Source organism: Nerophis ophidion, linkage group LG16, assembly GCF_033978795.1.
Source record: "Nerophis ophidion isolate RoL-2023_Sa linkage group LG16, RoL_Noph_v1.0, whole genome shotgun sequence".
NCBI classification, from domain to species: domain Eukaryota; kingdom Metazoa; phylum Chordata; class Actinopteri; order Syngnathiformes; family Syngnathidae; genus Nerophis; species Nerophis ophidion.
In genome coordinates this window covers 32,389,662-32,405,830 of record NC_084626.1, presented here as the reverse complement: position 1 = coordinate 32,405,830, position 16,169 = coordinate 32,389,662, and the positions used below count along the sequence as shown (strand labels likewise).

At 43.3% G+C, this 16,169-nt stretch overlaps 3 protein-coding genes across 8 annotated transcripts in view; 2 read left to right on the top strand and 1 right to left on the bottom strand.

Annotated features, from left to right (window-relative positions):
* LOC133535262 (death-inducer obliterator 1-like) overlaps positions 1 to 6,508 on the top strand; it is a 44,406-nt gene extending 37,898 nt beyond the window's left edge. For all 5 annotated transcript variants that reach the window (XM_061874930.1, XM_061874928.1, XM_061874929.1 and 2 more), the window contains one exon: positions 1,802 to 6,508. In XM_061874930.1, the coding sequence (XP_061730914.1) occupies positions 1,802 to 5,997 (4,196 nt within the window). In that variant the 3' untranslated portion in view covers positions 5,998 to 6,508. The remainder of the gene's footprint in view (positions 1 to 1,801) is intronic.
* LOC133535264 (opioid growth factor receptor-like protein 1) lies at positions 6,002 to 13,366 on the bottom strand. The gene is made up of 8 exons (XM_061874935.1): positions 12,982 to 13,366; positions 9,539 to 9,601; positions 9,411 to 9,440; positions 9,283 to 9,337; positions 7,416 to 7,494; positions 7,262 to 7,328; positions 7,048 to 7,196; positions 6,002 to 6,981 (listed from the first exon to the last, which is right to left on the bottom strand). Exons 1-8 carry the CDS (start codon positions 13,318 to 13,320, stop codon positions 6,687 to 6,689), a joined length of 1,077 nt encoding a protein of 358 aa, XP_061730919.1. The 5' UTR covers positions 13,321 to 13,366; the 3' UTR covers positions 6,002 to 6,686.
* Positions 12,641 to 16,169, top strand: part of LOC133535263 (potassium channel subfamily K member 15-like) — a 39,091-nt gene continuing 35,562 nt past the window's right edge. Inside the window, exon 1 of one of the 2 annotated variants that reach the window (XM_061874932.1) lies at positions 12,641 to 13,402. Coding sequence is in view for 1 of the 2 variants with exons in the window: in XM_061874934.1 (XP_061730918.1) it covers positions 13,390 to 13,402 (13 nt within the window). In the remaining variant the exon portion in view is untranslated. The remainder of the gene's footprint in view (positions 13,403 to 16,169) is intronic. The other variant, XM_061874934.1, reaches the window with a different exon arrangement.

Genomic DNA, 16,169 nt, shown 5'->3' with positions numbered 1-16,169 from the left:
CGCTTATTCCCTTTGGGGGGCGCTGGTGCCTATCAGCTACAATCGAGCGAAAGACGGGGTACACACTGGACAAGTCGCCACGGAATAAGATGATATGCAAATCATTTTTAACCCATATTCAGTGGAATATGCTACAAAGACAACATATTTGATGTTCAAACTGATAAACTTTTTTTTTTTGCAAATAATCATTAACTTTAAAATTTGATGCCAGCAACACATGACAAAGAAGTTGGGAAAAGTGGCAATAAATAATGATAAAGTTGAGGAATGCTCATCAAACACTTATTTGGAACATCCCACAGGTATGCAGGCTAATTTAATTGGGAACAGGTGGGTGCCATGATTGGGTATAAAAACAGCTTCCACAACTGCGTGAGCAAATAGTCAAACAGTTTAAGAACAACGTTTCTCAAAGTGCAATTGCAAGAAATTTAGGGATTTCAACATCTACGGTCCATAATATCATCAAAAGGTTCAAAGAATCTGGAGAAATCACTCCATGTAAGCGGCATGGCCGGAAACCAACATTGAATGACCGTGACCTTCGATCCCTCAGACGGCACTGTATCAAAAACCGACATCAATCTCTAAAGGATATCATGGGCTCAGGAACACTTCAGAAAACTGCTGTCACTAAATACAATTTGTCGCTACATCTGCAAGTGCAAGTTAAAGCTCTACTATGCAAAGCGAAAGCCATTTAACAACAACATCCAGAAAGGCCGCTGGCTTCTCTGGGTCCGTGATCATCTAAGATGGACTGATGCAAAGTAGAAAAGTGTTCTGTGGTCTAACGAGTCCACATTTCAAATTGTTTTTGGAAATATTCGATATCGTGTCATCCGGACCAGAGGGGAAGCTAACCATCCAGACTGTTATCGACGAAAAGTTCAAAAGCCAGCATCTGTGATGGTATGGGGGTGCATTAGTGCACAAAGCATGGGTAACTTACACATCTGTGAAGGAACCATTAATGCAAAAAGGTACATACAGGTTTTAGAAAAACATATGCTGCCATCTAAGCGTTGAATTTTTCGTGGACGCCCCTGCTCATTTCAGCAAGACAATGCAAAGCCTCATTCAGCACGTGTTACAACAGCGTGGCTTTGTGAAAAAAAGAGTGCGGGTACTTTCCTGGCCCGTCTGCAGTCCAGACCTGTCTCCAATTGAAAATGTGTGGTGCATTTTGAAGCGTAAAATACGACAGCGGCGACCCCGGACTGTTGAACGACAGAGGCTCTACATAAAACAAGAATGCTTCAACAATTAGTTTCCTCAGTTCCCAAATGTTTATTGAGTGTTGTTAAAAGAAAAGTTGATGTAACACAGGGGTGAACATGCCCTTTCCCAACTACTTTGGCACGTGTGGGAGCCATGAAATTCTAAGTTAATTATTTGCAAAAAAAAAAAAATAAAGTTTATGCGTTTGAACATAAAAAATCTTGCATTCAATTGAATATGGGTTGAAAAGGATTTGGAAATCATTGTATTCCGTTTATATTTACATCTAACACAATTTCCCAACACATGGACACGGGGTTTGTACATTTGATCGGTGTTTGTATCAGCTGATCTCACACATGGGTGATCGGAATCGTCAGCATGAATCACTGATAGGAACATCCATAATAATTACTTCACTTTTTCACTTGTCTCCCTTGACTGCATGTCACTGTAGCACATGATGAAGAGGCACAGTTCCAAATTTGTGTTATGCTTGATGTAAATGTAGAAGTGTCCTTGTGAAGCTCTTTGTAATTCTGTTTATATTGTTTTTTTTAATTTATTCCATTTGCAGGACTTGAACCAGCACGACCCAACCTACTCCTGGGGCTTCTGATCTGCCAGAAAGACAGAAAGCGTGCTGCTACTCCACTGGAAACTGACGAGAAACGTTCCAAGATTCAAATTAAAGAGATTGATGACACCGGCCTCCCGAAGCCACTTACCTTAGTCAAAGCAGAGCGAAGCGCACGCCAAAGTTTGGAAATCCCCTTCAGCACAACTCCTCCAGGGTCACCTCCAGCCAGCTCCTCTGAGACGTCCAGCGCTGCTGTAGCCACCCCATCTGTATTTTCTCTTTTGTCGTCCATTAAAGCACCTGTCACGTCCTCTGTGGCATCCACTGGTGTGGAATCCCCATCCTCTTCCAGCTCTGTGGCATCCTCGGCAGCAGCTGCCACTCCTCTTCAGACAATCCTCAACACGCTTTTTGGCAAGAAAAAACAAGATGAAGCTTCGAACTCTCCGTCTGACCAAAGTGCCGAACTTTCTATACCTCGCTCTACAATGCTAGATCCTATTGTACAGCAGTTTGCACAGATTTCAAAAGAGAAATCGGAAGACATGGATGAAGATGACCGACCGTACGACCCAGAGGAAGAATATGACCCCAGTATGGGCTATAGTGTTACTAATAAACCAGTTGAGGTGGTAAATAAATCTGAAGTGGTACCAAGTGAAGGTGATGATATTGCATACGATCCTGAGGATGATTCAATATTTGATGAAGTCAACACTGTTTCAGGAGAACATATAACTGATCCAGAAAAAAATGTTGAGTGTCTTAAAATGAAAGGAGATCAGACATTACAGAAACAGGAAGAACCGCAGATGCCATCCACTGGCAATACTGAGGATTCGCTGATTCCTCCAACTCTTTTGGGGAGTCAGTTACTGCAGCTTGGCAAAAAAGTGGAAGAACTTGTGAAATCTTCAACTGCTCCCCTCATCATCCAAAGGAGAGATCCTCGTCAGATGCCTCGCAACGTAGAAGGTGGCACAAAATCAACGGATGAACCTGACGAAAAAGAGGAATCGTCAGCAGACAGCTGTACTCCACCACAACAGGCAGTTCTAGAGCCGCAGTTGCCTTCCTCTGCGGACCTTCCCGACTCTTCAAAAGACCCAGACACACCACTGTCGGAGGAGGAAGTGAAATCGGACACACTGCCCTTCATGGACAGCGAAAAGTCAGAGGTTTCGATTCCTTTATTAGGCGAGACGATGGACCCTGATGTGGAGTACGACTACATGGAAGAGAAAGAAGTCAACATTAAGCAAGATGAGTTGCCCAAGGCTGAAAAGGAGATGGACATGTACAGTATTTGGCCAAATGCAGCGAGTATCTTAAGAAGTAGCGAGGAGTCAGACTATGATGACAATAGCCAAGACACGGCCACTTCTAGCTGCGGCAATGAGCCTTCCAACTCATCTTCAATTACCTCCACAATACCAGTTTTCACTCACAGTTTAGCCGTCAGTGACACTCATACCCATCATGTGCGACAGCACATGCCAGCGTCACGCTTCGATGAGTATAGACCCCCAGCTGACATCCCTTCCCCAGCTAATTTCCTCCTCTCTCAACAGATCCAAGGACAAAACCCCGTGGTTAGACCTCCATCGATGTCAATACCACCTCCAATACAAGGTCCTCCTTCTATGTCAGCTCCGCCTCCTATGCAAGGACCTCCACCATCCATCTTCTCCCCTGTTCATGGTCCTCCTTCAATGCCAGCTGACAGCAAACGTCCGTATGGTCCGCCTCCAACTCCTTTTCCTCCCTACCAAAGCCAATGGCCATGTACCCAAGCACCCCCACAACAGCAACCACCCCCAAGACCACCTCAGAACCTCATACCACCACTCTACTCACCAATTGGCCAGAGAGGACCTCCACCTCAAATATTTGATCCTCTCATCCATCCTCAGCGTGCTGGGCAACAAGGCCCGCCTCCAGGCCTTCCACCACTTCCTACTTTTGATGCACAGAATCCACTGCCTACACGATTTACCGGTCCTCCTCCACCCTTTAGTTTCCCTGGAAACAGAGGTCCTCCTCCACCTTTCTCAGGACCACCACCAGGGCATTTTGAAAACAGGCTTCCTCCACCATCCCATTTCCCGGGGTCAAGGGGTGCTACTCAATCTCAGTATGGTGACCATCAAAGTCAAACGTCAATCCAAGTCCAATCACCAATGGTAGACCAAACTCATGGGCCAAGGGAGCAGTATAACAAAGACAGCCACTCGTTCACGCATGGTGACCAGCTTCAAACTCGTCCTCACCATTCTTTTAAAGACAATTTGCCGCAATCACTTGGTCAGGTTTACCGTGGCCCTCCTACCAGCCAATACAAGGACTCAAGAGGTCTGCCTTCTACCGTGGAGATTATGGGACAACACATCAATCTACCTAGCCAGTTTGGGGTTCCAAGGCTACACTCACCACCACATCGAGGATCTTTTGATGAGCTTATATCTCGTCCTCCTCTTCCGGACAGTCGAGCCCCTTTTGGCGGAGCCGACCGTTACCGCTTTGATAGGTTTACTGAGGAGCCTAGACCTGTTCGTCACAGCGGCGCACTGCTACCAACTCCTGCAGAGGCTCCCATAGATCCCCCAAAACGCATGGGAGGCCACAGTCCAGACATGCGACGAGATGACTACTGGCGCCGCCACTCCCCTGAAATGCTGAGGAGAACCAGCACCAACCGAGAAGCCTCAGAACCTCGGAGCACAGATGTCTTCAGTCACTTTGAAGCAGTGCTAAGAGAATCTGGTTCTGGTCCCTCTCAATTATTAGAGGACAGACTGAGGGAGATCTCTTGCGATAACAGGAGAGACAGAGAGCGAGACATCCCTCACCCCGGAAGGTCCTTGTGGGACAGGAGTAAGAGCAAGAGGTGGAGCCGAGAGCGTGAGTGGGAAAGAAGCCGTGAGAGGGACCTCAATCGAGAGTCTAGCCGAGAACGAGATCGGAGCAAAGGGAAGGATGTCGAGAAACACCAAGAGACCGAGATTGAGCGACAGAGAGATCAAGACAAAGATGACAGGCGTGACCGTGAAAGAGAGAGGGAAATGGACAAAGATGATAGGCGAGACCGTGACAGAGAAAGAGAAAAGGATAAAGACAGACCCAGGGACAGAGAGGCTGACAGAAGGGACTCTGATCGTGACAGAGGAAGAAACAATCGTGACAGAGAGCGAGAACGTGACCATGAGCGAGACAGGCGACGAGATAAGTCCCGGAGCAGAGATAGAGACCGGGGGAAAGACCGGGGTAGGGAAAAGGACAATGACCGAGACAAAGATAGGGAGCCTGACAGAGATAAGGACAGGGAGCGGGACAGAGACAAAGATAGGGAGACCGACAGAGATAAGGAGCGGGATAAAGATAGGGAGACCGATAGAGACAAAGACAGGGAGCGGTACAGAGATAGGGAGACCGACAGAGACAAAGACAGGGAGCGGGACAGAGATAGGGAGACTGACAGAGATAGGGAAACTGATAGAGAAAAAGACAGGGAGCGGGAAAGAGATAGGGAAATTGACAGAGACAAAGACAGGGAGCGGGACAGAGATAGGGAGACCGACAGAGACAAAGACAGAGAGCGGGACAGAGATAGGGAGACCGACAGAGACAAAGACAGAGAGCGGGACAGAGATAGGGAGACCGACATAGAAAAAGAAAGGGAGCGGGACAGAGATAGGGAGACCGACAGAGAAAAAGACACAGAGCGGGACAGAGACAGGGAGACCGACAGAGACAGGGAGCGGAACAGAGAAAGAGAGAGGGACAGAGAGAAAGAAAGAGATAAGGACAGAGAAAAGGAGAAAAACCGGGAAAGGGATAGACAGAAAGACCGGGATAGGGACAGAGAAAAAGACCATGACAGAGATCGAGACAAAGACAGAGGTAGAGACAAAGACAGGGACCGGGACAAAGATCGAGACCGAGATAAAGACAGACACCGGGATAGAGAGAGAGAACGAGACAGGGAGAGAGACAAAGAGCGCGACAGGGACAGGGACCGGGACAAGGAGCGCGACAGGGAACGTGACAGAGATCGAGACAGAGACAGGGACAGAGACCGCGACAGAGACCGGGACAAAGACCGCCAAGAAACAAGCAGAAGCAGAGAAAGGAAAGAAGAGAAAAAAAACAGTAAACATGAAACATCCAAGGAAAGAGAGGACGGCAGAAAATGACAAAAACGTTTCCAAGTGTGTTTTATTCACACTACTTGACTTTGGACAATAATTTATAACCGTTGAAAATCACTTTTGTGAATAACAACGGCAGTATTTCATTTCCATAGATTCCAGTGTTTGTATTTTCTGTCATACAAAGATCTTAAGTTGTTTTATCACGTTTGCAAAACAAAACTCAAGGCCGTTTAAGTGACGTGTCTTTGGAGCGAAGTACATAGTTCGAGTCCTAATACATATTACTCTTGTCAAAAACATTAACAAGAATACTGCATCCGGTCTCACACTAAATGTAAATATGACTGTATTTGTGTATATACTGATGTTTTTAATGATACTTTTCTAAGTAGATAAAATACAAGCCATATACTTCGGAAGGATCATCAAGTGTAACTTACGGCTTAGAACTGTGGCCATTGTGCAGACAAATAAAACCCTTCATTTATTCACAGTTTAGTACCTAATTGATCATTTGTTTCAACTCAACCAATTAAACATTTTTGATCACTCATGGAATTGTCTCTGAATATTATTTAAACTCCGTACTAAGATCCTACAGGCCGGAGTTAAAAACCTCTGAATAGACATAGACTCGGTCATTAGACCTGAATAAACAAAGGAACATTTTTTGGGTAGTTTTTATTTATGTAAATAATAGCAGTGTTAGGCGTGAACATCATTGGCTCCTGCTATTTGGAGGGACTTGACTTTGACCACAGACTCTGTATCTTCTTTGGACACCACACAAACTCTTCATTTTGGTCGTAGTTCAAGTAAGCAAACTTGATAAGCTTCCTGCGCTCTTTCCTGTTAACTACAGTAAATATGAAGTAGTTGAGTACACTGGCTTGGACACTTTGGAGTTCTTTGTGGACCAGAGTTTGTTTCAGGAAGAAGTCGACCAGGGGGGCTTGGTAGTGACGGTAACCCAAGTTCCCCATGCACTTCAAGATGCGGGTGATTCGGAGGTTGTTGTGAGTGTGTCTGAAAGAAACAATTACTGATCATTCTGTTTGTTCCACTTAATTCAAATTCAGAAAGTTTTGATACCTGTTTAAGTCGTTGAACCTGTCCCTCCAGTTTCTTGCCCTTTTGACGCTACCCGTCTCTTCGTTGCACAGCTCTATGCCGTAAAAGTCCAACATGAGCTTATAGGACTTCAACAGATTTTCCTTTGCAGTTGGTTCTTTCAGAAACTCCTAAAGACAACTTTTTAGTGGGATCATGTATCCTCGTGGTTCATGAGTCGAACGTGGGAATTTACCTCGATTTCTGCTTTGGTCAGGGTACTGGCTTGGGTGTTCACTCCTGGCACTTCCAGTGGGAACAACCTTTACACAAAGTATGACTGCCATATATAATCTTACCTGGAAGTTGGTATGTTGCAAATTGCTGTTTATGTTGATGAAATTACTTACCACTGAATATAAGTGTGCGTAAACTCCAGACTGTCATACTCTCCATACCATGAACTGTGGAACTCTCCAATGTAAATACCTGAAATTCAGCACAATAGGCAACATTGTTTCTGCAATGGTGCCAACATTAGGACGAATTCGCTCACTGCAGGTGCTCCCGGTTGAAAATGTATTTTCAGTTTCGTGCCTTGAACAGGTAGAATATCCAATTTCGTCCACTATTAGTCTGTAGTGTTTCTGCGCGAAAGGAATCCTTATCCATCAAACCAAGCATTTGTAAGTTTTATATGACTAAAACAATTCATACTTACTCATCTGTCCCTTGTGTGTCATGCATATTTGTACGTGCTACCATGTCTTTTAAAGGCCTACTGAAATTAGATTTTCTTATTTAAACGGGGATAGCAGGTCCATTCTATGTGTCATACTTGGATCATTTCGCGATATTGCCATATATTTGCTGAAAGGATTTAGTAGAGAACATCGATGATAAAGTTTGCAACTTTTGGTGCTGATAAAAAAGCCTCGCCTTTACCGGAAGTCGCAGACGATGACGTCACAAGGGTGAGGGCTCCTCACGTCCTCACGTTGTTTTTAATGGGAGCCTCCAGCAGCAAGAGCTATTCTGACCGAGAAAACGATAATTTCCCCATTAATTTGAGCGAGGATGAAAGATTTGTGGATGATATTGATTGCGAAGGACTAGAAAAAAAATAAAAATAAAATACAACGGCTCCGGCAGTGTGAGCGTTTCAGATGTAATTAGACACATTTACTCGGATAATTCTGGAAGATCCCTTATCTGCTTGGTGTTTTAATAGTGTTTTAGTGAGATTGTAAAGACATACCTTGAGGTCGGATGGCTGCGGTGAACACACTGTGTCTCAGAGAGAAGCCGAGGAGCCAAGCTCCCAGCTGCCTTTAAAACAGCTACTGCAGGAGGACGAATAATCCAACGATGTCTCCGGTAAGATATATATCGCAATTTTCCCATCCAAAAACATGCTGGTATAGGTGGAGAAACATGTTCGCTTGACCGCTCTGTGTTAAAAACAAAGAAACACCGACTGTGTCTCAGTGCTAAAGACAGCTGCAATACGCCGCTTTCCACCAACAGCATTGTTCTTTATAGTCTCCATTAATAATTGAACAAATTGCAAAAGATTCAGCAACACAGATGTCCAAATTACTATGTATATATGCGATGAAAAGAGACGACTTTTAGCCGTAACTGGTGCTGAGCTAATATTTCCTAACAGTCCGTGACGTCACGCCCACGCGTCATCATTCCGCGACGTTTTCAACCAGAAACTCCGCGGGAAATGGAAAATTGCAATTTAGTAAACTAAACCGGCCGTATTGGCATGTGTTGCAATGTTAATATTTCATCGTTGATATATAAACTATCAGACTGAGTGGTCGGTAGTAGTGGGTTTCAGTAGGCCTTTAAGCTCGCGTCATTAGCATTAGCGAAAATGCTAACACTTTTACAAATGTCTGTTAGTATTATACATAATAAAAATACAAATGCAATAATTAATGTTCTGTACAAAATAACAAAATTAACCGAATAAAATAAACTTTGGCTTTTCAAAATTGCATTATGATTTAGTTTAGTTTTTAGTTCTTTTTTTTTTTTATCTTGGCAAGAAGGCAGCCCCAGAATCCAAGCTTGTGGACAGTCCGAAAGGACGAAGGGCAGTTTTCCGCATTTGACTTGTCTCCATTCAACAGCGTGCGTAACATTATTTTTGGATGCTAACAATGACGTCTGTGTTCTTGCCTCACGTGAGGATTGTGGAGGATGGGCAAGATTCAAACAACTTAAGAAGGAGGGTCTGTCACATGTTGCTACTTGATGCTTTACCGTCGGGCCTTGAGGGTCTCTTTCCAAGGTAGAAATTCAAATTGGCCATGTCCTCCTGTAACAGTGAAACAAACCTCTAACACAAACCCTTTGGACGTTCTCGTCGAGATCATTCTGTGCGCTCTTACATGTTTTGGATGGTGTTGGCTGGTTACAGACTGTGGACCGACATAGCACCATTTTGTCATGTATACAATCTGCAGGAGGTTTTTGTGTGTGTGTGTGTGTGTGTGTGTGTGTGTGTTAATTAACTTACTGAGTAGCCATGCCTGTAGACTTGCGTGTCTCTCGCTGCGTTCCGAAACCTTTCAAACTTCAACTGATGAGTAGAATTTAAATGTGTTACCTATTCACTAAAACAGTGGTTCTCAAACATTTTTTACCAAGGCTTGAATAAAACTCTCCAACTTCTGCCATTATAACCGACATTAAATTGCAGCCGTGGAGTAGGCCTAAATATTTATGTACAAAACCCAAAACTATTGAAGTTGGCACATTGTGTAAATCATGAATAAAAACAGAATACAATGATTTGCAAATCCTTTTCAACCTATATTCAATTGAATAGCCTGCAAACACGAGATAATTACCGCTCAAACTGGTAAACCTTGTTATTTTCTGCATTTGGAATTTGATGCCTTCAACATGTTTCAAAAAAGCTGGCACAAGTGGCAAAAAAGACTGATAAAGTTGAGGAATGCTCATCAAACACTTATTTGGAACATCCCACAGGTGAAGAGGCTATTTGGGAACAGGTGGGTGCCGTGATAGGGTATAAAAGCAGCTTCCATAAAATGCTCAGTCATTCACAAACAAGGATGGGGCGAGGGTCACCACTTTGTGAACAAATGCGTGAGCAAATTGTCCAAACAGTTTAAGAACAACATTTCTCAACGAGCTATTACAAGGAATTTAGGAATTTCACCATCTAAGGTCTGTAATATCATCAAAAGATGATATTACGGACCTTGGACCCCCTCAGGCGGTTCTGCATCAGAAAGCATCCGTGTGTAAAGGATATCACCACATAGGCTCAGGAACACTTCAGAAAACCACTGTCAGTAGCTACAGTTTGTCGCTACATCTTTAAGTGCGGGTTAAAACTCTACTATGCAAAGCGAAAGACATTTATCAACAACACCCAGAAACGCCGCTGGCTTAGCTGGGCCTGAGTTCATCTGAGATGGACTAATGCAAAGTGGAAAAGTGTTCTGTGGTCTGACGATTCCACATTTCAAATTTTTTTGGGTAACTGCGGATGTCGTCTTCTCCGGAACAAAGAGGAAAAGAACCTTCAGATTGTTCTAGTCACAAAGTTCAAAAGCCAGCATCTGTGATGGTATGGGGGTGTATTAGTGCCCAAGGCATGGGTAACTTCCACATCTGTGAAGGAACCATTAATGCTGAAAGGTACATACCGGTTTTGGAGCAACAAATGTTGCCATCCAAGCAACGTTATCATGGACGCCCCTGCTTATTTCAGCAAGACAATGCCAAGCCACGTGTTACAACAGCGTGGCTTCTTAGTAAAATAGGGCGGGTACTAGAATGGCCTGCCTGTAGTCCAGACCTGTCTCCCATTGAAAATGTGTGGCGCATTATGAAGCCTAAAATACCACAACGGAGACCCCGGACTGTTGAACATCATAAGCTGTACATCAAGCAAGAATGGGAAAGAATTCCAACTGAATAGCTTCAAAAATTGGTCTCCTCAGTTCCCAAATGTTTATTGAATTTTGTTAAAAGGAAAAGCCATGTAACACAGTGGTAAGAATGTCCCTGTGCCAACTTTTTTGCAATGTGTTGCTGCCAATAAATTCTATGTTAATGATTAATTGAAAAAAAAAAAACACAAGTATTTCAGTCCGAACATTAAATATCTTTTCTTTGCAGGCTATTCAATTCAATGTAGGTTGAAAAGTATTTGCAAATCATTGTATTCTGTTTTTATTTATGAATTACACAACGTGCCAACTTCACTGGTTTTGGGTTTTGTAAAAACAAGGCAGAGGTTTTATTTCAAGTACAGTTCATATATTCGGCCACACAGTTTGAACATTAACACTGTGTTTGACTATAGCAAAAACAAAACTGTACTTACAAACCCCGTTTCCATATGAGTTGGGAAATTGTGTTAGATGTAAATATAAAAGGAATACTATGATTTGCAAATCATTTTCAACCCATATTCAGTTGAATGCACTACAAAGACAAGATATTTGATGTTCAAACTCATAAACTTTATTTTCTTCTGCAAATAATAATCAACTTAGAATTTCATGGCTGCAACACGTGCCAAAGTAGTTGGGAAAGGGCATGTTCACCACTGTGTTACATTACCTTTTCTTTTAACAACACTCAATAAACGTTTGGGAACTGAGGAAACTAATTGTTGAAGCTTTGAAAGTGTAATTCTTTCCCATTCTTGTTTTATGTAGAGCTTCAGTCGTTCAACAGTCCGGAGTCTCCGCTGTCGTATTTGACGCTTCATAATGTGCCACACATTTTCGATGGTAGACAGGTCTGGACTGCAGGCGGGCCAGGAAAGTACCTGCACTCCTTTTTTACGAAGCCACGCTGTTGTAACACTTGTCTTGCTGAAATAAGCAAGGGTGTCCATGATAACGTTGCTTGGATGACAACATATGTTGTTCCAAAACCTGTATGGACCATTCAGCATTAATGGTGCCTTCACAGATGTGTAAGTTACCCATGCCTTGGGCACTAATGCACCCCATACCATCACAGATGCTGGCTTTTGAACTTTGCGCCCATAACAATCCGGATGGTTATTTTTCTCTTTGTTCTGGAGGACACCACTCCTCTGTTTCCAAATATTATTTAAAATGTGGACTCGTCAGACCACAGAACATCTTTCCACTTTGCATCAGTCCATCTTAGGTGAGCTCGAGCCCAGCCAAGCCGGCGGCGTTTCAGGATGTTGTTGATAAATGGGTTTGGCTTTGCATAGTAGAGTTTTAACTTGCACTTACAGATGTAGCGACCAACTGTAGTTACTGACAGTGGTTTTATGAAATGTTCCTGAGCCCATGTGGTGATATCCATAACACACTGATGTCGGTTTTTGATGCAGTACAGCCTGAAGGATCAAAAGTCCGTAATATCATCGCTTACTTGCAGTGATTTCTCCGATTCTCTGAGCTTTTTGATGATTTTACGGACCGTAGATGGTAAAATCCCTAAATTTCTAAACTCGTTGAGAAATGTTCTAAAACTGTTCGACAATTTGCTTACAAACTGGTGACCCTCACCCCATCCTTGTTTGTGAATGACTTAGCATTTCACGGAAGCTGCTTTTATACCCAATCATGGCACCCACCTGTTCCCAATTAGCCTGCACACCCGTGGGATGTCCCATATAAGTGTTTGATGAGCATTCCTCATCTTTATCAGTATGTATTGCCACCTTCCCCAACTTCTTTGTCACGTGTTGCTGGCATCAAATTCTAAAGTTAATGATAATTTGCAAAAAAAAAAAAGAAATGTTAATCAGTTTGAACATCAAATATGTTGACGTTGTAGCATATTCAACTGAATATGGGTCGAAAACACAATTTCTCAACTCATAAGGAAACGGGGTTTGTAAATGAAGTGATTCTTTGGCGCACCACTAGATGGAGCCAGCGTACCACAGTTGGAGAAGGACTGGAATAGAAATGGCTAAAAGAAGACACTTACACTTGTGGACTTGTGTCCAGCTGAGTCACCACCGGACACCTCCTGGCTCGGCTCCGTCTCCCACGTCGAGTCATATTCGCAGTAAAACTCATCCGTGGTCCTGACCTCGTACTCTTCGCCCCACTCCTCCTCGTCAGCCGGGGGTGTGACACTGACAACATTGACCTCCTGCAAGGAGTTTTCACACTCTTTCACCAGTTCCACGCCTGAACCGCCGCCGACGTCGTCGTCCCGCGGTCCTAAAAGTCGACCTCTGACAAGTGGGAAAACTATTCTTGCAATCCATCGCCACGAAGAAACGAGCCCACGCCACGCGGCTTGGAAAAAGACAGCAGCCATCGGTTAGGATGTTGTTTTGATGGTTTCACTTTCGGTTTCACCGAAACGAAAGTTGAACACTTCCCTGCGATGGAGCAATCAGGTGGGATGGACTCTGAACACAACAAACAATGGAAATGGATTAAAAGAATGAAACCTAAACATCACTGGATACAATATTAAATAATGAATATACTAATGAATACCGTAGTTCCTTGAATTGCCGCCGGGGCGCTAAATAATTTAAAACCTCTGCTCACTCCTGCGCTTACCAAAGGCATGCAGTAAAAGTAAGCATGCGCTAATTATTTTAAAACCTCTTCTCACTCCGGCACTTACCAAAGGCATGCAGTAAAAATTTGAGTGTGATGTAAGCTTGGACCTTAAATCCTACTGAAAAGCTCTTAATCTTCTTCCCTTTATGCGATTTCAAATTACCGGTATTGAAATCAGCCTCCTCCATTTTGAAAATGATGACAGGGGAAGTGTCACTCGTGACGTCACGAGTTTGACCAGGCGGTAATATTAAGCATGCGCTAATTATTTTGCGAAGCGAGTTTGACCCGGCAGTAATTCAAGGCCCTGCGGCAATTCAAGGAAATACGGTATGTAAACATTTGCATCACAAACAAAAATGTCTAAAAAATGTGACTACAAAATATTGCAAATAAATTGTAATTTTAATTATTATATTTGCGATGAGGTGGCGACTTGTCCAGGGTGTACCCCGCCTTCCGCCCAATTGTATCTGAGATAGGCGCCAGCGCCCTCCGCGACCCCAAAATGGAATAAGCGGTAGTAAATGGATGGATGGATATTCCATCCATCATTTTTCTACGGCTTATTCCCTCTGGGGTGGCGGGGTGCGCTGGTGCCTATATCAGCTACAATCAGGCGGAAGGCGGTGTACACCCTGGACAAGTCGCCACCTCATCGCATTTAATTATGATAATATTATTCAAAATCAATACAAATGAAATATACTTAAAATATAAACAAAGTTGTCACCTTATTTCCTTGAATTGCCGCTGGGGCGCTAATTAATTTAAAACCTCTGCTCACTCCTGCGCTTACCAAAGGCATGCGGTAAAAGTAAGCATGCGCTAATTATTTTAAAACCTCTTCTCACTCCGGCACTTACCAAAGGCATGCAGTAAAAATTTGAGTGTGATGTAAGCTTGGACATCAAATCCTACTGAATAGCTCTTAATCTTCTTCCCTTTATGCCATTTCAAATGACCGGTATTGAAATCAGCCTCCTCCATTTTGAAAATGCTGACAGGGGAAGTGTCACTCGTGACGTCACGAGTTTGACCAGGCGGTAATACTAAGCATGCGCTAATTATTTTGCGAAGCGAGTTTGACCCGGCAGTAATTCAAGGCCCTGCGGCAATTCAAGGAAATACTTATGTAAACATTTGCATCACAAACAAAAATGTCTAAAAAATGTGACTACAAAATATTGCAAATAAATTGTAATTTTAATTATTATATTCCATCCATCATTTTTCTACGGCTTATTCCCTCCGGGGTGGCGGGGTGCACTGGTGCATATATCAGCTACAATCAGGCGGAAGGCGGTGTACACCCTGGAAAAGTCGCCACATCATCGCATTTAATTATGATAATATTATTCAAAATCAATACAAATGAAATACACTTAAAATATAAACAAAGTTGTCACCGTATTTCCTTGAATTGCCGCTGGGGCGCTAATTAATTTAAAACCTCTGCTCACTCCTGCGCTTACCAAAGGCATGCGGTAAAAGTAAGCATGCGCTAATTATTTTAAAACCTCTTCTCACTCCGGCACTTACCAAAGGCATGCAGTAAAAAATTGAGTGTGATGTAAGCTTGGACCTCAAATCCTACTGAAAAGCTCTTAATCTTCTTCCCTTTATGCGATTTCAAATTACCGGTATTGAAATCAGCCTCCTCCATTTTGAAAATGCTGACAGGGGAAGTGTCACTCGTGACGTCACGAGTTTGACCAGGCGGTAATACTAAGCATGCGCTAATTATTTTGCGAAGCGAGTTTGACCCGGCAGTAATTCAAGGCCCTGCGGCAATTCAAGGAAATACGGTATGTAAACATTTGCATCACAAACAAAAATGTCTAAAAAATGTGACTACAAAATATTGCAAATAAATTGTAATTTTAATTATTATATTTGCGATGAGGTGGCGACTTGTCCAGGGTGTACCCCGCCTTCCGCCCAATTGTATCTGAGATAGGCGCCAGCGCCCTCCGCGACCCCAAAATGGAATAAGCGGTAGTAAATGGATGGATGGATATTCCATCCATCATTTTTCTACGGGTTATTCCCTCTGGGGTGGCGGGGTGCGATGGTGCCTATATCAGCTACAATCAGGCGGAAGGCGGTGTACACCCTGGACAAGTCGCCACCTCATCGCATTTAATTATGATAATATTATTCAAAATCAATACAAATGAAATACACTTAAAATATAAACAAAGTTGTCACCGTATTTCCTTGAATTGCCGCTGGGGCGCTAATTAATTTAAAACCTCTTCTCACTCCTGCGCTTACCAAAGGCATGCAGTAAAAGTAAGCATGCGCTAATTATTTTAAAACCTCTTCTCACTCCGGCACTTACCAAAGGCATGCAGTAAAAATTTGAGTGTGATGTAAGCTTGGACCTCAAATCCTACTGAATAGCTCTTAATCTTCTTCCCTTTATGCGATTTCAAATGACCGGTATTGAAATCAGCCTCCTCCATTTTGAAAATGATGACAGGGGAAGTGTCACTCGTGACGTCACGAGTTTGACCAGGCGGTAACACTAAGCATGCGCTAATTATTTTGCGAAGCGAGTTTGACCAGGCAGTAATTCAAGGCCCTGCGGCA

What these genes read in the sequence shown, in the direction of transcription:
- LOC133535264 (XM_061874935.1), bottom strand. Translation starts at nt 13,320, where the DNA reads ATGGCTGCTGTCTTTTTCCAAGCCGCGTGGCGTGGGCTCGTTTCTTCG. An exon ending in CTGGACACAAGTCCACAAGT is followed by an intron (nt 9,602 to 12,981) that starts GTAAGTGTCTTC and finishes TCTACTCATCAG; the next exon opens with TTGAAGTTTGAAAGGTTTCG. An exon ending in TGACCAAAGCAGAAATCGAG is followed by an intron (nt 7,197 to 7,261) that starts GTAAATTCCCAC and finishes AGTTGTCTTTAG; the next exon opens with GAGTTTCTGAAAGAACCAAC.